Source organism: Dasypus novemcinctus, chromosome 20, assembly GCF_030445035.2.
Source record: "Dasypus novemcinctus isolate mDasNov1 chromosome 20, mDasNov1.1.hap2, whole genome shotgun sequence".
Classification (NCBI taxonomy): Eukaryota; Metazoa; Chordata; class Mammalia; order Cingulata; family Dasypodidae; genus Dasypus; species Dasypus novemcinctus.
In genome coordinates this window covers 30,500,179-30,522,783 of record NC_080692.1, presented here as the reverse complement: position 1 = coordinate 30,522,783, position 22,605 = coordinate 30,500,179, and the positions used below count along the sequence as shown (strand labels likewise).

The 22,605-nt window shown below is 35.7% G+C and overlaps 1 protein-coding gene across 2 annotated transcripts in view; it reads left to right on the top strand.

Moving 5' to 3' along the window:
- Window positions 1–22,605, top strand: part of LOC111762876 (ovostatin-like) — a 62,599-nt gene that overhangs the window by 3,145 nt on the left and 36,849 nt on the right. For both annotated transcript variants that reach the window (XM_058282766.1, XM_058282765.1), the window contains exons 4-13: window positions 1,024–1,076; window positions 4,926–4,946; window positions 5,457–5,625; window positions 6,295–6,379; window positions 8,946–9,063; window positions 11,367–11,481; window positions 13,822–13,931; window positions 18,093–18,251; window positions 18,600–18,833; window positions 22,479–22,539. In XM_058282766.1, coding sequence (XP_058138749.1) covers window positions 1,024–1,076; window positions 4,926–4,946; window positions 5,457–5,625; window positions 6,295–6,379; window positions 8,946–9,063; window positions 11,367–11,481; window positions 13,822–13,931; window positions 18,093–18,251; window positions 18,600–18,833; window positions 22,479–22,539 — 1,125 coding nt within the window. The remainder of the gene's footprint in view (window positions 1–1,023; window positions 1,077–4,925; window positions 4,947–5,456; window positions 5,626–6,294; window positions 6,380–8,945; window positions 9,064–11,366; window positions 11,482–13,821; window positions 13,932–18,092; window positions 18,252–18,599; window positions 18,834–22,478; window positions 22,540–22,605) is intronic.

Genomic DNA, 22,605 nt, shown 5'->3' with positions numbered 1-22,605 from the left:
AGAAAATAAACTTTAAATGAGTATGAAAAAACACATTTCAAGGGTTGTTAATATGTGTAGACAGATGACAAAATAGGATCTGATATCGATGAGTGATTTTTCTCTAAAGTGCAATTGCTCTGGTATAATGATGAACAGATTTTGACATGGATCTTCATTTTCCTTAAAAAGTAAAATGCATATAATATAAAATAGGACACTAACCAGAAAGTAATAGATGACATCAACAAGAATAAAAAGATATTTATTGAAACTGATAACTTCTAAAATAATAATTCCTCGCTTTTGAATTTAAGTGCAAGGAAAATATCTTTAGTCAGAGTTATGAACTTAAGTAGTTAAGGAATCCTCTTTTTGAGCCATGTGGAAGGTGAGAGGTCTTCCCTGGAGAGATCTGGAGGAAAATAGGCACCGTGGAGCAGAAAAGAGTTGGCAAGTGTGTTCTGTGAGAAAAAGAGGGAAATTGCTTCATAAGAGAAGACATTTCCTTGATGGCACAATGACATGGATTCTATAAGGACCATTGGGTTGAGAGTTATTTGGGCATGGGACATCGTAGATGCACCGGGAATGAGAGTGTGAGAGAAAATAGATGACTGCAGAGGATTACACTCTGGATTGGTTTAGGAAAGATAGAAAGGGATATACTGAATTAAGTAAGTAGAAGATTACTGTGGGAAATTATATTAAGAATTATATTATCTGAACTGCCTCCTCAGTCTTTTGCTTCTTTGGCTTGAACATGTTTTATGACCATGCATAGGAGGTGAAGGATAGAAGGAGATACAAACAAAAGAAAGCCAGGAGGTTCTTGACTGCAATCCTTCTTGTTGGCAACATAACGTGTTCAACATGGTAACCCCAATATTTGCAAAAAATGTTATGTAAAATATGTATGTAACTCCTCATCACATACTGCAAATTTATATCACTTTCTAAGTCATCTAAGTCCATCAGTTTAGTGTGAAGGCTGTTATGACACAAAAGATACTGATTTTGCCTCACCTTTATTTCCTCCTCCAGTGATGTTTCGAGTTGTATCTCTTGATGTTAATTTGAAGCCTGTTAAGGAATCGGTAAGTTATAAATGGGAATATGTAAAGGTTTATGGGTGACTTTGCTTTTCATGTCTTAAAATTAGTCAGTGAAAAGAGGCAGGCTGGTTGAAAGTATTGGTTCTGTGTTCCTAATGGCCTAATGACACATTGAACTCCTCACTAAACCAAATTCTTTCCTTTTCTCTTTTCTCTCTTTCTCTCTCTCTTTGATGAACAAACTTGAATGTATTTCCCAATTACATAAAAGTGTGCAATTATTAGTTACATAATTATACGTTATAAAGCCCCGTGCTAGTCACTGAGATCCAAAGATAAAGAAGAAACTCTTTTCAGCCCCTCTCCCTACCCATAGTGGTTGCATTCAAGTAGAGGTGGTTGGAGAAGTACATAAGTGGTTATGATAAAAGTGACATTAGAACATTATAAGCAAAGCACATCACTATATTCTGGACATTTGGAAAAATATCTGGCACGTAGAAGGCTCTTACCATTACAGAATGAGGGAATGAATGAATGATTGAAAACATTATAACCTCTTCATACTGGTGTTATCAGGGGATGTATTATCTTTCCCCAGAACCAGATCCTGAGACAGGGAATAATCAACGAGGGAATTATTAAGAAAGTGCTCCCAAGGGAAACAAATTAGAGACTGGGAAAGCAGGACAGGGAAGGGGAAAGAGCAATGTCATCCCAATGGTCTCCTTAGGATTTTTTTCCCTCTTGTTGTTTTCTAGTTTGTTTTGTTTTTTATTGTCAATAGTCCAGGTAAGATTGTCCAATTCCCAGCTTTAGTAATCACTGCATTTGCTTAGGTACAACAGTATTGATGATCTGTTCCTTAAAAATGTGGGCCTTGGAAAGATTGTTTTCACAGAATGTTTCTGGAGAGGAGTTTCCACAGTGTGGCAAAGTACAGCAGCTTATACACAGCAATCAAAATTGATACAGTATTTCTGAAATGGTGGCAGCTAACAGACTACATGTTTACATATTTCCAGACCCTATTTGTAAGGTCCACAGCTATTTCAGTTTTAAATCCCATTTAAGTAAATGATTCAATATATAATTGGTCTTTTACGAGATCTGGGGAATCAGTAAATTTAACTGAAAAAAAACAAACAACAAAATATTATTTTATGCAAATGGATCCAGCTATGGAGTATGTATGCAGGAGGGTTTTTATTGTCCAAATTTCACATCTTTCTTTTCTGTCCGGTGTACTTACCTTCACTGCTGACTCTGTCTTTCCTCCCCCTTAAGTCAGTTATGTAGCATATTCAAAACATTATTTTTCCAGACAGCTCCATTTATATTAGGAAGTTTCAGATCTTTCCTCAAACTTACCCATAGTCTGGAACTACCTCTCCTCTCAGAGGTCTTAGATATGATCATGTCCCTGATCAGAGAGAGATTTATGAATCAAACTACAGAAGAGCATATAAAGGTGTTGCTTTCTAGGTTCTTGACTGTTATGCAAGATTTAGCTATGGACAGAGTCATTAGTTACTAAGCAGAATCAGCCCTTTTCTAATCTTTGTTTTTGGAGAAAATAAAAAAGTTTAGATCAATGGTAATATAATTTTGCTAGATCCTTGTACACCATGTTTTTGAAGTAGGCTCATCTTTGTAAAACTAGAGGACAAATTTAAGTAACAAAAACTCAATTTGTTGCATGTGCATTGGAAATATCATAATAGATATGAAAAAGGTACAGTACTCTAACTTCATTTCTCATTATTAGAATATTTCCTCTTCCATGGCACTTGTAGAAAATATACTCTTGATTTCCCTCCTGTGAGGGGATCTCACAAAGATGCCTCACCTCTAATAATTGTTGAAAACTATTCAACACCATCTCAACAGTTTATCCAGGAGATGCCATGTTCCCGAATTTGGAGTAACAGATAGAGCTTTCAGTCCAGCTGTTATGTTTTTTTGTTTCAAGAATTCTGAACAAGGATTAAGAACCCTGATCCTATCCCTGTATGTGTGTGTTCTATCAATGAATGAATGTTGCTGTCAGTAGCAGCTTGAGGAGTGAGCAAAGGACCCTAGGGAACCTTTTTTTATCCTGACATACCAGGCTCTGGATTGAACCCTGAACCTTGTATGTGGGAAGCTAGTGCTCAACCACTGAGCTACATTATCTCCCTGGACGCCATTTTGAAAATTGTAATCACCCTGTTCAAGTAAGGATTCTTTCCTTGGGCTTCTGCCTAAATTTATTTACTTGTCTAGTAAGGAAATGTCAGGATATGTGGGAATGTTCAAAAAACAAAGACAATCGAATTAGTGCTGGATACAGAAATCATAGTTTGGAGTATTTCCCAGAAGGGGAATCAGCAATGTTAAACATTATAGCTGTGGGATTGAACACTGACCACAAGGTTTGTCAATAAAGAAGTCATTAATGATCTTTGGGGATAATTTTGTTATATTGGAGAGACCTAAGTTTAAATATCTGAAAAAGGAGAACCAGAGACAACACGTAGTTCTCCTAAGATATTTGGCATTAAAAGAATGATGGGAAATATTGTCACCTTTTTACTTTGCTATGAATTCTTTCTCCTTCTTATACAATTTCATAGCCCTTCACTCCTTCATTCCTTTTTCTCCCTCCCTCCCTTCTTCCTCCCTTCCTCCCTTCCTTCCTTCTTTCCTTCCTCTCTTCCTTCCTTCTTTCTCTCTGTATCTTTCTTTTTCTTTCTGAATTCTTTCTTTTTCCCTCATGTGCATTTGTTTTGCTGCTCCTCACCTGAACGATATAAGCTATTATATACTGCACAGTATTAAGCAGACTGATAGACAAATACAAGAGTATTATAAGATAATACCTCAAAAGAAATAAAATTATACCTTCTGAGGTGGAGGAGATGTCTCTGGGATGGAGCAGCCCAGTACCATGTAATTACATTAACAGTCTAATATTTCATCCAGGATTTAAGCCTCAGGTTGAATATATGCATCCTATTGATTGACCCCTTGCCTGTCTGTGAATGCATGCTTTCAGAGAAACGGTTGAGTATCTTCCACCAGCAACAAATCTAGATTTACCGAGTTCCCCAAATGCTCGACATTGGCATGGGATCAGAAACAGATCCCTTCTTCTTATCCTCGTTCAGTTTTCTTGATGTGTGAGTTGTTGTTGTTGTTTCATTTTATTTTCTTTTAGCAGTTAACTTTCACAAAGTAGTGACCATTTCCAAGGCAACCTTAAAGCAATAAGTGTGTTTGACTTCCTGCCTGTGTGCATTACCTAAAGTGAAGGAAAAAGTTTATTTAATCCACATCCTCAGTGTGCTGAAACCTGTGTTGGAAATCCAAGCAAACACATCAGGGGGTACAATATAATGTTGTCCTTGACTGAGTGGTACAGACCATACATGCTACAGAAGGGCGGTGGAAAAGCACGGCTCAGAAAGGAGGGCATTAAGTAAGGGAGTGGAATGTGGTAAAACAAAACAAAACAAAAACAACCTTGAATAAAGATAAATTAACAGAAACTGGAAGGTAAAAAGGAAAGCATTCTAAGGGGAGAGAGACAACTTGAGCAAAGTCCCAGGCCTGGAAATGAACATGGACTCTTTTAGGGACCATACTAAGACTTGCTTACTGAGACTCCTGGGTGTGTGTTGTGAAAGAGTGGTAAGTAAATGAAAATTCTTGAAAACTAGCCAGAAGATTTTAAGTATGAGCAATAGACATTCTGACTTTCAGTCAGAATCAATATTTCTTTCAAATATTCTAAATTATCTCCTTACGTTTCTTTCCTTAATAATAGATTTTGATCTCTTCACTCAAGGAGAAAACAAAAACAAAAAATCTTGAGGTCACATATTAACATGATTTTTATTTTTCTTTCAGTATCCAGTGATTGCCCTTCAGGTAAGACAACTGTTATTTCAACTATGGTTTTCTCATTTTTTTGACATTCCCTGAAACCTCAAAGTCAAAAATGAAGTTTACAGAGGAAGACAGGCTATATAAATTGTCTCAGAAATATTTATTTCATGTAGCCATCCTCAAGAGGATACAAATATTTTTTCAAACATTTCACAGTAACAGTCACATGTTAAAAGAACTGAACAATAGGCAAGTATGATTTCTTTCAATTGAATGTTTATTTATTGAACATATATTAATGAGCAGTTACTGTTTTATGCACTGGAGATAAAATGACTCACACTTAGGAAATCAGAGATGAGCACAGAAACTCGAATTGGAAAAAATAACTATCCTAAAATATAAGTACTACAGTATGAACCTATGTTCAGATGGGACAGGAATCAGAGGACACACCCATGTTTTGAATGAGTAGGTGAGAATCTCAAGAAGTGGAAAGTTTCTTATTGAAAAAATCCAGCATGCAACAATATGTTCTTTCTTGCTTCTCAGGATCCACGTGGCAATCAAATACAACAGCAGGTGAATGTGACATCTTCAAGAGGGATTTTGGAAGGTTCCTTCCAGTTAACCTTGGAGCCTGTCTTTGGCCAGTATCGCATCATGGTGCAAACCCTCTCTGGAGAGAAAAAGTATAAGTCCTTCCACGTGAATAAACATGGTAAATAAGTGCTATGAAGCTATTATCTGTTAGTGACAAGAAAAACATATTAAAATCTCTCTAGTTTTGCAAGGGCACTGTTATTAAATAGCATATTAAGTATGTATCTGTATGTCTTCCTTACCTTCTTCCTTATACTCTGTTTATTATCCCAGGATTCTCCATACTAATTTATCCCATAATTCTCATGCAACACCCTGATAACCTGGGACCTCTATCCTCTTCCTTTTGTGGCATCTGAAATCTGTTTGTGTTGGTTCCTGGTGTGTTAACTCTCATTTTTTGCCATATTTATGCTTTAAAGCACCTTTGATAATGGGGAAGGAATTAGAATTAGTTATATAAGTTAGTTTATATTAACTCATAAAATCCTCAAAAAATTCCCTTATGATATTATTATTCCCACTCTACTGTTGAAGATATTTAGGTACACTTTCCGTTGCTCAACACATGAGAAGGCACAGATTTAGAATTCAAATCTATATTGTTCTATTCAATTCCAAAACCTAGCTCTTATATATTCTTAATACTATGTATTAACAGCAAACATAAGCATAGAGTCATGATCTGTGAAAGAAATACATAGTTGTATTTATGTTAATACATGTCATACATAGGAATACATAGTTATATTTATGTTAATATGATTTTTTTTCTTTTTATTGACAGTGTTACCCAAATTTCGAATTACTATGGATGCACCAGCAACCATATTAGTTGTGGACCCTGAATTCAAAATAAATGTCTGTGCCTTGTAAGTTTGAATTATGCGCAATAAAATGATGGATTCATAGAAAGAGACTAGAATGGAGTGAAGATAGCTAAAAAGAAGTGACAATTGAAAAGTGTAGAAGGCAAGGGGGGGGTGAAAAGGATTTGCTGGCTTTTGAATTCTTGCTGTATTTCAGTAAATATCTGAGTGCATGTTAGGACATCAGGTTTTAAGTAAGAGTCTTCAGACTTCTGACTACTATCTGACATCACAAGTTAACTCAGTCTTTCATGCCATCCAACATGATAAGCACTAACCACATTTGGCTGTTTTAATTGATTAAAACTAAGCAAAATTTAAAATTCAATTCCTCAGTTGCACTAGTCACATTTCAAGTGCCTACTACTCACATGAGGCTAGTGGTTATTCACTTCTGAAGCGCACAGACATAGAGCATTTCCATCATCACAGAAAGTCCTACTGAGCAGTGCCGGATGAGGAGGAAAATCATATGCTCCCTCTGCCTCTTGATTCATTCTTCATATATTACATGATTAAAGAAGAAAACTATAGTTCAAAATGTATCCTAGGGAAAACTGCCATAAGAGTTGAAAGGAACTTTACGGTAATTCTAATGCACTGGGTGGAAGATTCAAGGGCAGAGGCAAAGGGGTGATGCAGATGTCCTTGGCAGGAGCAGCAGCCAGCCATTTCAAGCTGTCTTCTGCCTCCCTCCTCACTGAGTTAAGCAGCATTAGAGGAGCTCGTGTAATGAGGAGTGACAGCTAGAGCACTCATCAGAACATACTGTCTCCTCAAACCTGATGTGAGAATTGATTCTTTCCCTGGTCACAGGTCAAAGCTCATAGACATTATGTTTCATTGTTTTTCTTTTTCCTCTTGGATATTTTTTTTGGGAAAAAAAGGAAGGAAGGAAGGAAGGGAGGGAGGGAGGGAGGGAGAGAAGGAAGGAAGGAGGAAGAAAGGAAGACCAATAACCTAAATTTCCACACTAAAAGTCCCCCAGCATGTGTCTGCTTTGGACTGGAAGTCTATAATGGAAAGAAAGGGCGTGGCCAGCAATTTGATGCCCCTATCTTGTCTTCCACCTCAAGGTAGAATGGGAGGATGCAAGAAGGTAAGGGACCAGAAAGTTCCAATGCATTTTGGTTGGAAACACAGGGAATTTCCAGGGTAGCTGGCAACAGCCATGATGAATGGAAAGCCCCGAAGCCCAGATGAGCAGGTACTGCCATTCAGGTCCTGTGTCATATTCACTGGAGGGATACTGCTACAAGCAGAAGAGGCACTCTGAGTCAGAACAGCAGGAATCCCCCCTATATAAACATGAATCATCAAACACCTGAAGACTCCAACAATTTGAAACGAGTATTAAATTTTATTAATACTTTATTCCTGAAAAACACAATTAAAGGTCAACAGAATAAAAATTTAGAAAAAAAAGTCAAATTTAAATACTCAGAGGGAGTGAATAGTGCATCTTTTAAGATATAGTCAACGAACATGGAATTCAGCATATTGATTATTAAAATAAATATATGTAGAAGGTCAACTAGAAAAATAAATAGTTCTGAAGAGAGAATTAGTGATTTGGAAGATGAAATGGAGGAATTCTCATAGAATATAGCCGAAAGGAAAAAAGTACATAATGAAAGAAAAGTACAAGTATGTGGCTAGGAGTTCCAGAAGAGAACCCTGAATCAGTCAGATTTATTAATGTCTAGCTTAGGAATCCAAATTTTCAAACCTTTAAAGGAGAGGAATTTGCTGACAGGACTCCCTGGTGAGGTTTGAGAACCAGCATCAGAAGATGGAGCCAAAAGTCAGTTCTAGGACATAGCAAGGACTCCAGTCGAAATTTGCTAGAATCTAACATGCCAGCATATAGCTGCTACTGGCATATTACAAAGAGTATAATCCCTTTTACCCAAACACAAACAGAAAATGAAAAATTTATATATATTTGTATGTATCTATGTCTAAATATATATTGAGAGAGTGAGGGAGAGAGAAGAAAGTATGATTCTTCTCTCCCCTCACTCTCACAATTGGTCAAAGGGGATTTTAAATTTTTATTTGTTGTTTGAGTTTTTAACAATGAAAATGTATTTTTGTACTTCTGTTTAATTAAAAATAAATACAAGTTACCTTGTAAAAGTAAAATGAACAAAAAGTTAATATATGCCCATTGCACAGCATATTTTGAAAACACAGAAATAAATACTATTATATTTATAGACAATGTAAATATACATTAAATAAATATTAACATAAGAAACTAGTCAATAACTGCTCTATATCTTTCCTTTCTATTAATATTGTGTTTGTTTACATTGTATTTTAGTGACATAGATATGTGATTTCTTCTTGTTGATTTTCAACTTTTTAAATTAAGAGCTATCTTTGCTTAAAGTATGCACCTGAATTTTAGTCACTCAAGTTGTTTTAGACTTCCTCAAGAAAATGTTTAAGGATGGCAGTTTGCAGTTGTGGTTGTAGCCACTAAAGAAAGTTTTTAAAATAGCCTAGGCAGATTAAAAACGACATTGATCCCTATAATATTATTGTTGTTTCTCTCTCCCTTTAGGTATAACTATGGCCAACCTGTGGAAGGAAATATTCAACTTAGTGTGTGCAGGGCGTATGCATTTCAACCTGCTTGTCACACTGCTGTGACTTCACGATGTAAAAATTTTACCCATCAGGTAAGAGATGCATCTGCAACTTCATAAATACGCATTACTGTTATATTCACTTTCCACCCACTCTCCTTTCTCCTTGTTACCCTGTATACCTTGAAGATTTTTCCTTTTTTCTACGTTCCTAATCCTATTTGTAAATTCTCTATTTTTCTTTTGTCTTAATCATTTCAGTGGTAAATTTCAGTTCTTAATTAAATGATTCCAGATTGTAACCCACATACTACCAATGTACTAGAAATGTGGTATGTCTTCCATTTTACCTTATGCTTGTGATAGAAGATAAGAAAATGTCCACATGTATTTAAGAATTTTAAATGAGTGATTAAATTATTTTCTCTCAATCAATTCTGACTGGAAATAAATGAATAGGAGTTCCGGAAGGAGCATGCGTCTTGCAGAGTTCTTAACTACTAGCAAGAGGAATTAACTTTTTCAAACTGTCAAAGGAGAGGAATTTGCTGAAGAGACACATTGGGAAGGTTTTAGATCCATTAATTGAAAATGGGCACAAAAAGTCAGTTTTAGGATATAGCAAGAACTCCAGTCAGAATCATGCCAAAGGCTGACTGGCTACTATAGAGTTGCCATTACCATATTGCAATATTACAAACAATGTGATACTATTTATCAACACACATATACACACTCATATACACATGCATACTCATACTTGGCTCTCCCTGAAGATGACTTTTGAATAGAAATAATAACAAATATTCTGGCTCTTAAAATTTTAACTTTATTTATTTATTCAAACACTGAGAGCAACAGCAATAATGATAATAATACTTTTTAATAGATGCTTACCAGGTGACAGGCACTGGGCTAAGTAATTTATATACATTGAATTTTCAAAGCAACCTTATGCTTTGAATTTTTGTTTTATTATTATCACACTTTTACAGATTAAGTAGAGAGAGGTTAAGTAAATTGCTCAAGATCATATATTTTAAAATCTTGAGGGGCTGTATTCTCAGGCACTTCAGGGAACGGAAAATTTTCTCCATTTGTTCATTCGAAAATCAATATTGAGGTCCTTTAAGATGTAAGCATTATTTTATTTAGGGGCTACAATATATAACAAGACAGACTTGGTCCTAATCCTCATGAAGCTTATATTTTATGAAATATTTTCTTTCTAGAAAAAAAACGAACCATGCCAAGTACACAGTGTAGCTAGATTCCAGAATGTATTATCAAAAATATTATATAGCATAGATATATGCTATAGCATAGATTTGAGAGCTCTGACAATTGAGAATACATCGCGTAAAGTACACTGACATGTGGAAAGCAGGAATATCTATTCAATGATTCATCCAATCGTTCACCTTCAAGTCTAGTGAAATGGTTCTGGACCTTTCCACTTGTGGAAATGGCATCAGACCTTGGTGTAGTTTCAGGTGCACTCTGAAGTGGCCATAGGATCTTGACAGACCACCTAGCATCTCTAGGTCTTGTTCTCATCTCATCACAAAATGAAGGAGTTGAAAAAGAATTTAATTTCCCCCAATTTAATATGGACACTTTTCATGACCATACTAGATTGTTTTGCCATATTCACCAATTCCCTCTGCTTAACTTCATTAATTGCGAATTTTAAATATTCTCTCAATGAGGCATTCTAACTTGACCAAATACATTTTGATTGGCATTAAAGAGAATTAAATAATTATAATAATCATAATAATAGTAATAGCTACCATTTTTTTAATGTTTTCTAAGTACTGTGCACTATGCTAATACTTTCCAGGTGTCATCTTACATAATACATACAACTCTCCAAACTCTTTATTAACATCTGCATTTTTTATGAGGTAATAAGTGGCAATCAAGGTTCAAATGCTGGTCTTTAACTCTAAAGCCTGTCTCTTTAACTGCTGTGTAAATTCTAGTTCTGTAAACATCCAATGCATGGTGACTACAAAATAGAACTCAGTTTCAAAACTGAAAAAGAATGTGGAATCAACAAACTTTCAAATATTAGATGTGAATTAGGTGACTAGAGGTAGATTTATTCATTATCTTGTGAATTAACAAAACAATGATACTATGAATTTTTTTTAGTGGACAGTATTGTAAAGGTTAATACCTGTAAAAAAAAAATCAAGTAGAGTCATAGGTAAATACATTAACTGAAATTTTATATTATGAAAGTGCAAGAATTACTTTATAAAATTAGAACTTGGCTAATACAGCTTTATTAAAGTTGCTTCCCAGAAATTACACCTTTTCCCTAAAACTACTATCACAGTCTTTTTCAAATTTAACTTTTCTTTTTACGGTTATATTCATTTATTTTTCAGTTAGGAAACGATGGCTGTTTCTCCCAGGTTGTTGATACTGATGCCTTTGACCTAAATCGGGGTGGATACAGCAGGTATTTGCACGTGCACGCTCTTGTCACAGAAACTGGAACAGGTAATGAACCCAAAGCAGTTAGACCCCAAGGGCTATCGCTGTCCATTTGCATTGCTAGTGGGTGGGCAGCTACACAGTGTTAATCTAGTCATTGTTTTCTGGTGTTTGTCCTCAGTTTCTCAGATCCACAACCTGAATGTTTCACATCGAAATCAAAATTTATTAGATTCCTGCTGATGGATGGTCAAAGATTAACTTCAAAAGAGACTAAACCAGAAGTCAGAAGGCCAATCCATGGATTTGTAACAAAGGCCTCATTTTTCAGATGTCAGCATACTCATTTCCTTTAATGATTCCACCTAGAATTTGAGAAATTTCGTTTTTGACATAAAACGTTTTTGGTGAGCATAAAATCAGAACAAGAGTAGTATAATAGTTTGGGGAGAGTGTTTTACCGAAACTCCAGAAAAATCCAATAAAAATCTCATCTCACAACCAAGAACATTCTTGTAAAGACTGTGTCTCCCTGATCTACTATCCCTTCCTCTCCCTTAAGTACAAAATGATACACTTTATTCCTTAAAATCCTTTTTTTCTGTGCTGCCCACTCCTTTTCTGTGAACAGCATCTTTTTTAACTTATGCATATATTGCTGGTATTTCAGTGAAATTTCTGCTCATGGGATATTAAATTTAATGTATATATATCATTATTCAGAGTTTCAAGCATCTGTCACATCCTCCTGAGGAAATTCAAGTATTAAATAAACATTTAATTGATAAATATATTTGACACATCAAAGTAAATAAAGAAAAAAAGAATCCTTACTAAACGATGATATATACATTCCTAAAAGGACTACTATGCGGCCTTTAAAAATCAAAATGTTTAGAAAGTTATCACAGAATCACAACAGAATGTTAAAAATGATATAAAATTACATATGCATATATACATATAAATGCATGTAGATATGCGTATTTACAACTATATTAATAGAAATATATAGGTTAATAAGTATACCATTTATAGTATAAACATCTAGAAATAAATCAGAAAAATAAGATGCAAGTCTAAAATCATTACTAAATATAATGAATCATTAGTGAATGTATTTTAATATATATACTAAATTCAATTTTGATCAAAATCCAAGAAGTACGTTTATAAAATGCCAGTGTATTCTAAAATATATATAGAAATTAAAACAATTCAAAAGAGCCAGTTAATCTTGAATAAGGAGAATCACTTGGAAAACTTACAATGTCATATTGGTATATTAAAATCTCTAGTAATTAAGGCAGTATGGTATTGAGAAAAAAATAGAAAGAGGAAGATAACAGTCAAGAAATTAATACATGATTTATAACAAAGAATTGTGCAGTTGTGCAGAGTTGTGGAGAAATGATGATCTTTCAATAGATGTAACTAGGTCAAATGAGATGGGAAAAGGTACTCATATAGGTATGTAGTTTCCAACAAAAGAGAAATAATCATGAATATGTGAAGGCCTCATATATATCAGTAACAAATAGACAAAAGTCTTAATAGAATAAATTCAACTAAATTCATAATAATACTTCCATATTTGAATTTGTAACTACAGAGTTGAGTTAACCTCTTCTATAGTACCTACAGTTAACATAACATTTAAGATTAATTTTGAGAATGATTTTACACAGCTTTTGCTCAGCTTTTTTTTTTTTCCTGAGGAGAATTACTTTGAATCATGGCATTTTTTTACTGTTTTAAAGTATGCTAACCAAGTTCTCAACTGGAAATCACTGTATAATTAATATTTTAAAAAATAATTAGTTTATAAGAGTTTTCACTGGGCTTTAGAAATAAATACCATTCTACCAACATTGATAAATGTTCCTAATGAACAATGCAGTGGAATAAAAAACTTAACAAATTGTCTGTCCAATGAATTCATTTTATATATTAAAAAAAAAAACTGATAGGAAATAGCCTAAAGTGTTAATTTTTGTTATCTTTGGTATATCTGAAGTTTGGTCATTTAAAATCTTAAAACTTCTTAATTTCTAATAATGCACATATAATCCTTACTATGATTAGAATAAGTGTGTGTTTTAACCAAGCAGACAACAAAAGAAACATTGATAAACAATTGCTTAAGAATATTGAGAAATGAATGAAGTTACTAAGCCCTCAAAATGGCATGTGAGTGGATTGCGTAATTATCAGCATCACCAAGGGAATGAGAAGCTTTTAGTTTTTTTCCCATCTTTGTTCATTTTCTTTTATAAAAGATATGTATTCAAATTGCTTCGGATGTGGAAACTATTGAAAAGAATGGTGGACGTTTGTGGGTTTTTTCTGTAGCTCTCTTTGGCTGTTGTTTGGTGATATTTTCCTAATAATCTTATTGGACCCTAGGTGTGCAACATACACGGGCTGCATCCATATACATAGAGTCATCAATGGTGAGGATTAGCTTTGAGAATATGGATAGAACCTATAAGCAGGGACTTCCTTATTTCGGTCAGGTAAGAGAAGCAATCATTTCTTTACATGCTCATTCATTAATCCGCTTTCATTCATTTGTTCATTTGTTCATTCATCCACAGCTATTTCCTGAGAAGTTACTCTGTGAGAAGCGCTGGGCTAAGCATATTAGGGTATCCTACATTGTAGGTTTTCACAGGTTTGTCTAGGTTTATGCCTTTTGTCAAGGTGTCATTATTAATACACTGTAAAAATGTTCAGGCTTGGACAAAAGATTCTATGATCCCTGTAAGTATTGCAGATATAAGGGGTATAAGGGATAGCCAGGCACTGTCCATGCCCTCATGGAGTATAGAGTTTAAAAGAGAAAATAGACATAAACTACACAATTTCACAAATAATGATTTAATTCTAGTCATGATAGGTGATATGTCAGGGAAATATTGACCATTTAACGAATCTACATCCAGGTCAGCATTTTCGTTTCCTAGGCTGCTCAAACAAATACCATAAAATGGTTCTGCTTAAGCAATGGGAATTTTTATATGTTCACAATTTTGAGGCTAGAAATGCCCAAATCAAGGCGCCATCAATTTTTATTTTTAAAGCATTATCCTTGTTTCTATTATCACAAAAAAATAATTCCTTGAAGACATTGAAATTTCAAATTCTCCAGTTGTAATTATTAAATATATTTTCAGTTTATTGCAAAAAGATAGAATTAAGGCCCATACATTATATTGGTTGATATATCTCCTAACCCTGTTTAAAATAAATAGGATCTTCTTCCCTCTCTCTTTTGTTATCTTGAAACAAATTTATTGAAGAAATTGTGTAATTTGTTCTGCAGCATTTCTCTAAAGTTAGGTTTTTCTGACTGCATTCCCCTGCTTTCTTTAACACTTTCCTCTGTCCCCTGTATTTCCTGTAAACTAGTGGTTAGGTTTTGAGACTTGATCAAATTCAAGTTCAGTTACCTTGTAGGGGTTGAGATGCACAAGCATACAGGAATAGTGGTATGCACACTTTCTGTCACTCTTTTTGTGTTGTTAGTAGCCATTAAAAAAAAATTACTAAGATTCATCATGTCCCTAAGCCATCATTTCTCAACCTTGGCACTACTGAAATTTTGGGCTAGCTAATGTTTTGTTGTGAGGGCTACCCTGGTAGGATTTTAGCAACCTCCTGGTCTCTACCCACTAAATGCCAGGAGAACCTCTGCACATACACACACACACACACACACACACACACACACACACACGAGAGAGGTGGGAACCAAAAAATGTCTCCAAACATTGTCAAAGGGCCCCTGGGGCCAAACCTTATTAACCAATAAATTAAGAAGTAATAAAAATAGAATATTGCAACTCCTAGAATAGTGGTTCTTAACCAGGGGTGATTTTTGTTTTAAAACGCTACCTCAGTTCCATTGTTCCATCTAAAAAACTAACGTTAATTCCTTAAAATCTTCTAGCCATGCTCCAAACTCAACTCATTGAATTCATTTATGTCTTCTTCTCTAGCACAGGACCTGGGAGCTGGGAATTTATTTTTGTGTGAACCTAAACCCTAATCTCTCAGGCTCAGATCCTTCCCACCTCTTCTGAGAGCTGCTGAACACATAGAGGTGGAGTACTATTTAATCCATGGTCAGGGACTTCAAGACACAGCCTCCTGTAAAGGAGAACTAGGAAAGCCGAATGAAGGGGTTCTAAGTTGTCCTGGAGGTAGGGGGAGAAGGTACCTACATGAATCAGGCATCCTTGGATAAACTAGTCTGCTCTGTCGTAACACAGGTGCAGATACCCAGCCTGGACAGATCTCCGTTTTTAGCCTTTGTGAAAGTTAGATCTTGACAACCAACATAAAGGCTCCAATCTCCTGGATTATTTTAGGGGGACCAATGTCAGCCTTAGGCTGCTACTTTAGTTCAAAACTATGGTAGGTTCTGGATTTAGGGTCTTTTTGTGGTGGCAAAATGCCATTATCACCTCCTGGAGCTGTGCCAATATAAACAAGGCAGTCTCTTTCTCCTTCTGGAAAGGGGGCTGGTTACTCTGCAGTGAAGGAGAGCACTTTGCTAGCTACATTCTCAGAAATTACCGATAATGTATGTGGCCATGAATTCTGTGATAAGGTCAATAAGCACATGGCTCAGCATTGCTAGGTCTTTTGAAGGTTAAGTTTTATTCCCAGAATAGAGGGACTTTCAAGACTCCAGGGGTAATGTCTCCAGAGGTAGCTGTGGACTAACAGGAAAATTTCTTCCTACGTGATAGACACAGCATCAGTGGACGGCTGAAATGATCGTCCATGAGAGTTCAGGACACACAACAAACACACATGCCGCAAGGAACATCCACAGAGTGTGGCATATCTGGTCCCTAAAGACTATCCTGGGCTGGTGCCACTGGTCAACATTATTGGGTATGGGGACAAAGAAAGAAAGGAAAGCCCTTGGGAACCTTGTGGATTTTTCTGTTTCCCAAGATTAGAAAGGGCTCAAAGGAGCTGATTTCTAGCCAAGTTGCAGTAAAATAAGAACCTCTGCGTAGCAGGCTGTCATGACTCCATGGCATGTAGATTGCTGACATATGTCAATTTTTTTTTACAAGATAAGGTCTTGAGATAGAGGTGAATTATTAAGCTAGAAAGATAGTACAAATGAGGCATTAGGCTAAAGATGCCAACCACAAAAAATAAGGGCTTACTCGAACCAATGGGGAAATGATGGGGGTGGGGTGGGCAGGAATAAGAAAGCAGAAGGCTTTCAGCAGAAATCAGCTGAAATGCAAAGAGGGCGTCTAAAATAGCTCTTTAGGATTACTGAAGCCTCAGGTGTTATAAAGAAGGATGCTGTTAAAAATTCCAAACTGGCGCAGACACGGATGCTGATGTGATATTTAGTGCAAATATGCCAATCTGGGGAGGCAACTTTAAAGACTAGCATTGCCTGTACTAGTAAAACAAGGTGAAGATTTCTAGCAAATACCCATGATTTATTACAGTATTCAACAAAAGTTTTAGGGAGAAGAAAGATAAATTAAGCTTTGCATTTCAGGAAATTTGGTTAGTCACCAGTATGGAAAAAGAACAGACAGGGCCAACAGAGAAAAGAGTCATTGGATAGGAGGCAATTAAATGTGACAGGAAACAAACAGGATGACAAATGGACATAAGACAATAGCAATGGCAATTCTGGATAGTTTGCTAGGGCTGCTATGACAAATACCATAAAATGGGTAGGCTTAAACAACGGAATTTATAGTCTTGTGGTTTTGGAAGCTAGAAATTCAAAATGAAGGTCTCATCAGGCTGTGTTTTCTCCCAGTGGGGTACATTCTGGTGCTGGCTTGCTGTAATCCTTCCACTTCCTTGGCTTGCCTCTCTGCCTCTGCCACGTGGTCGCTTCCTTTGGCTTTCTCTAACTGTGTTTGAACTTCCTCTGCTTTATAAGGACTTCAATGATGTGATTTAAGGTTCACCCTGATTCAATTTCACCTAATAGTATCTTCAAAAATCCTATTCACGTAGAAGTCCATACCTTAACAAATAATAATATCTTCGAAGATCCTATTCACAAATAAGTACACACCTTAACAAATAATATCTTCAAAGAGCCTAATCACAAATAAGTTCTCACCCACAGGAAGGCAGATTAAGACTAGAACAAGTCTTTTAGTGGGGTACATGACTCAATCCCAAAGGCAATGAATATGGTCAATTGGAAACAGAAGATGTTAAAAATAATAATAAAATTGAGAGTACTTTTTCAACAACTAAAAATGTGGTGAAAGAAAAGAACTAGGATATCCCTGAATTGTTGAATTGGTAGCTAAATGAATGAATGGTTGGGTTAATCCCTGAGATTAATGAGAAAGAAAGAAGGGACGATTGAACAGATAGGTAATTCAATTTTGAGGATTTCTTAAATATTTTTATTATAAAATTTTGAGGATGCAAGTAAAGATATCAGCCTGAGTTTCAAGAGAACTTTACGGGTGTGAGAAATAAAGTTAGGGCCATTAATATTTTTATAGTATCTTAACTGTCACATACTTGACAACAGTAGATGAAACTAGCCAGAAAGTACACACACGACAAGGAAAGAGGAATGTTGACACCAGAACCTCGGCTTATGAAGAAAAAAATGATTCCCAACTTTAGTAAATGCTTCAAAAATTTCTTTTCTTTCTCAGATTAAATTGCTTCTTCCAGATTACTCTCCTGTCCCAAATCAAGTTGTCCAGTTGCACCTGAAGAACAAAATTGTTGGCAACTATACCACAGATGTAAATGGCATTGCCCAGTTTTCCTTGGATACATCTGAGATGACATGGCCAAATATGACTTTGGGAGTAAGTTAGCTAAAAGCAAGTTGAAAAGGAAACACTGTATTTTGCTATCTAATATTTAGGTCTATGTTAAAGGATATTTATGGAGCAAAAATGGAAATTGTAGGACAGAAAAGAGTAAAAATTTTAGAGAAATAATATTAAGTGATAACTTTGTGAAAGCCATATACTGGTCACTCTAGAATATGACTACAAAGTAGGAATGGGGAATTAGGTTAAACTGAATGTAGAAGAACCAAGAAATTTTCATGTAGAGAGAGAGCAGCATGATGATAAACCATCTTCTAAAATATTGTTTGACTTCTCTTTCTCTTTATCCCATAATGTCTCTAAATTTGACACTTTATCTAGGCAACCTACAAAACCAGGGAATACTGTTATGCTCATGGCTGGGTGTTGTGGCCTTATTACCCAAAGGCAGAGTTCTTGGTTCGCCGATTTTACTCCAAGTTTAATAGCTTCCTAAAGATTGTCCCTGTAACAGAAAAACTGAAATGCAACCAGAAGAATCACGTGGCAGTGCACTACCTTATGAATACGAATAACCTTCAAGACAAAGCCTACACAGCAACCTTCAATTATCTGGTATGTGCTAAAAATATTCTTCCACAACAAAAATAATTTCTTGATTTTCAAACTTCTTGGAACTTAATGTAAACCTTATATCATGGTAAATTTCAAAGTAAATGCAAAACATATAACTGACAGAACTGAAGTTTCTGTTTAAAAACTATACAAGACAGGCCAAGTCATCATACTCTCATCCACTTCATTTTTCTCACCATACTTTTTCCATAGTCTGTCATTTCCATTTTAACATATCTGAGATCAAATCATGCTTTAACCTCTAGAGAACTTTAATTTTTTAGTCTAATGAAAATAATCTAATCAGAGGGATGTTAAGAGAATTAAATGCAATAATACATATAAAAGCCCTTTGGACAATGCCTTGTCCATGAAAAGTGCTCATTAATTATTATAATGAAGTATATTTTATTATTTTATGTTGTCTAACTGGATGCATGGTCCTTTATTAAGATTGATAAGGATGATGTAAAATTTAAGAAACATGAATTAATTCAATCAACAAACATCATTAGAAGCTTTTCATGGCTCTGGGAATAGAAACAGAGAAAGTGCAGTTGGAGACAAAACATTAAATTATAATGACATAAATGCAACAAATGAAATGTGTGCAGTCAGAAGGGTGATACAGAAGAATCAATGCTTAACTCTAGCTAGGACAATGATCCCCAAGTTAGGGCATCATCCTGAACTAGGGATGGGTTTAGAAATGCAGATTATCAGGTCCCACCCTGGACCTACAGGCTCAGAATCTCTGGGGTGATACCCAGCAATTTTGTTTTAACAGATGATTCTAATGTATACAAAAGTTTGGGAATTACGCTTAGGAAATATGCATAGATTTCCTCATACATACGAGTGAGGATATGCCTAACCAGGGTTTGGTAAGGAGAAGTAGGAGTCTCCCTAGCTGACATGGAGGCAAATTTAGGTTTGTTGGAGAAAATAACATATGAAAGGTCATAGAGGTCTGAAGTACATTGTAGTTCTGGGAACTAATAGTGTTTGGATAGATCTACATGCAGTGTGAACGTAGTACAACAAAATTTCTCCTGTTTATCAAACTTGGAATCTTAGAAAAACCTTTGACACTTCTCTTTTCACCCTATTTACTGAATCACCATATCCTGCCAAGTTTTCTTTATATTCCCTCTCACTTTTTTGCTGTTCATTCATCAAGTCCATATATAATAAAATACTTCAAATCAGTTTGGTATGGGCACCAAGCAGGCAAAATAGACCAGTCATAACTCCATTAAAGCCCTTTGCTAGGCCTGGTGTGGCCTATTTAGCTTGCGGGACAGAGGAGTCTATTGGGGTGAGTCCAAGGGAAGTAGGGTGTGGGTCTGGGGAACTAAGGTTCTTTACCACCAATACTGAAATACTTCACTATTTTAACAACACTATTGCCATAGTGCTGAGTGAGGAGCACCAAGCATCCTTGGGAAGAGAAGCTGAATCTAATTAGTCTTTAGAAGACATCCAGCCTCCCAGAGTTAGGTTCCTCCCCTCCCCTCCTTCTACCCCTGCCCACCTAGGTATCCCATATCTCCCACTTCTGAGCAGAGCCATTCTGCAGTTCCATGGGCTGAATTGAGTTGTCATCAGCTTCCTCTTGAAATAGCTTATGTTTATTTTTTCTCTTCTCCTATAAGGGCTTAACAATTACTTCACCTGATTTCTATTTTAAAAGATAGCGCAGGGTTACCTCTGTTTCCTAATGTAATTAAACAAGGAGTTTGTCCTTCTTTCCCTCCTCTACCTCCCTCCCTCCTTCCTCACTTTCTTCCTTTCTCTCTTCCTCTTCCTTTCTCACTTTCCCTTCCTTCCTTTATTCTCTCCTTTCTTTCCTTCTTTCCTCCTTTTCTTCTCCTTCCTTCCTTTTAAGTTTTTGTTTTTCTTGCTCTTTCCAAGGCCTTTTATAGAAAAGAGAACACAGAACTCTTAAATCTGGAAATCTAGACTAATTTCTTCCCAAAGCAACAGGGATTATTTCACTCCCCTAATTGAAATACATTCAGTGGCTTCCTATTACTATTAAAATAAATCCCAAACTCCTTGTCCTTGCCTGCCAGGCTTTACCTCTCTGTCTCTTGGAAAACTTGCCAGTGCCATTTGGCATTATTCTGCACTGTGACTTTCTTCTTTGCAGACACAGTGGTCTTTCATGTTTATGGACAGACAAGCTCTTTTCTGTCTCAGGAGCTTCCCACATTCTTTTCCTTATGCCCATCATACTCTTCCTTCCCAACTGCACCACTACCACCCCAACTGCCTACACTCTATTTGCTTAGATGATCCTCTTCATCATTCGATTCTTGGCTTCAATGAAACTCTCTAAGGAAACCTTCTCTGCTCACCCAGACAATTCAAGTCATTGTACTGTTCAGCTCTACATATCCTTTCCTAATCAATTGGCTTGTTTCTCCTCACATTACTTATCAAAGTCTGTGCTCATGTCTTTGTTTATGTGATTGCTTGCAAATTGCCTCTCACTCTTCTGTAACCTCTAGGAGGTCAAGGACTGGGTTTGGAGAGTGCACAACATCAAGGACATAAAAGTACAGTATTTCAAAATGAATTCTTTATTATGCTTTTAAAAGGCAGCATAACTGTGTGAACGTGGGTAAATACCTTTACCTCTTCGTTCTTCCTCAGTTTCCCCATCTGTTATAATATCTTACTGTTTTGAGGAGTCAAAGAGTTAATATACACAACAGTATTCAGAACTGTGGCCAAAAGGCTTATTAAATATTGAGTCTCCATTCCTCTTTGCACTCTTACATTACCAAATACAGTATCTTACAATTAGCAGAGACTCAATTTTCCTTTAGGATTTAATTACCAAAACAACGCACTCCAGATAGTTAAAGCAATTTGAGAGTTCAGTGAAATATTGACAATAGTAGGATTACCTGGTCCTGCAGTTTCAGGTTATATGATTTTATAGAAATTTAAATTTTCTCCGAATTTCAGCATCTCTTTAGATAATACTCTGAGACTTTACTCTGAAATACAATGGTTTTCTTAACAGAGGTCACATCTCCAGCCTTTGTTTGTACTTTAGAGATTACAAGTAAAGCGTGTTGATGTAAATTTGCACAAGGTTGTTGATAAAAGCGAAGTGAGAGAAGCTTTCTTCTGTGACACCCCCTCCTTTTTTATTTTTCTTCTTAAATTTTGATTGGAGATGGATGAGCATTCCTTACTTACACCGTTTGGGTCAAACAAATCCATCACCCAGAAAGACCTTTCAAGCACTGGGAGACTCTTGATAATGTATTTGTGTAGTTTTGTTTTATTAAAGTAAATGCATTTAATTATTAATATAATTCAATACTTTCAAATATGAGTGGAAATTTTTTCACGTATAGGAAACAAACCAGTATATAACAAACATAGGGAATTGTTTGTTTTGGAATGTGGGATATTAAATTGCTTTAGAGAAATGTATCCAAGATGCCTAAATTCTGTTGAATATAATTATTAGGGTTATAAGCTCATTTACAGGTATCCTATTTCACACATGAACTTGTTCAATTTTATTGTTCAGACCAAATAAAGAGGTAAATGACAGAAGTCTATAATGAAATTAAATTATGTTACTTTTGCCTCAAGTTTATTATAATATTTTCATTCTTCTAGGTAATTGCGAAAGGTGTAATCGTGCTTCATGGACAATATAAAGCCCAGATCAGTGATAATGGTGAGGTCCATCATTTTAGCATAGAATTTAATGCAACTAGAATGTTTTAATGTGGGTGTATATTAC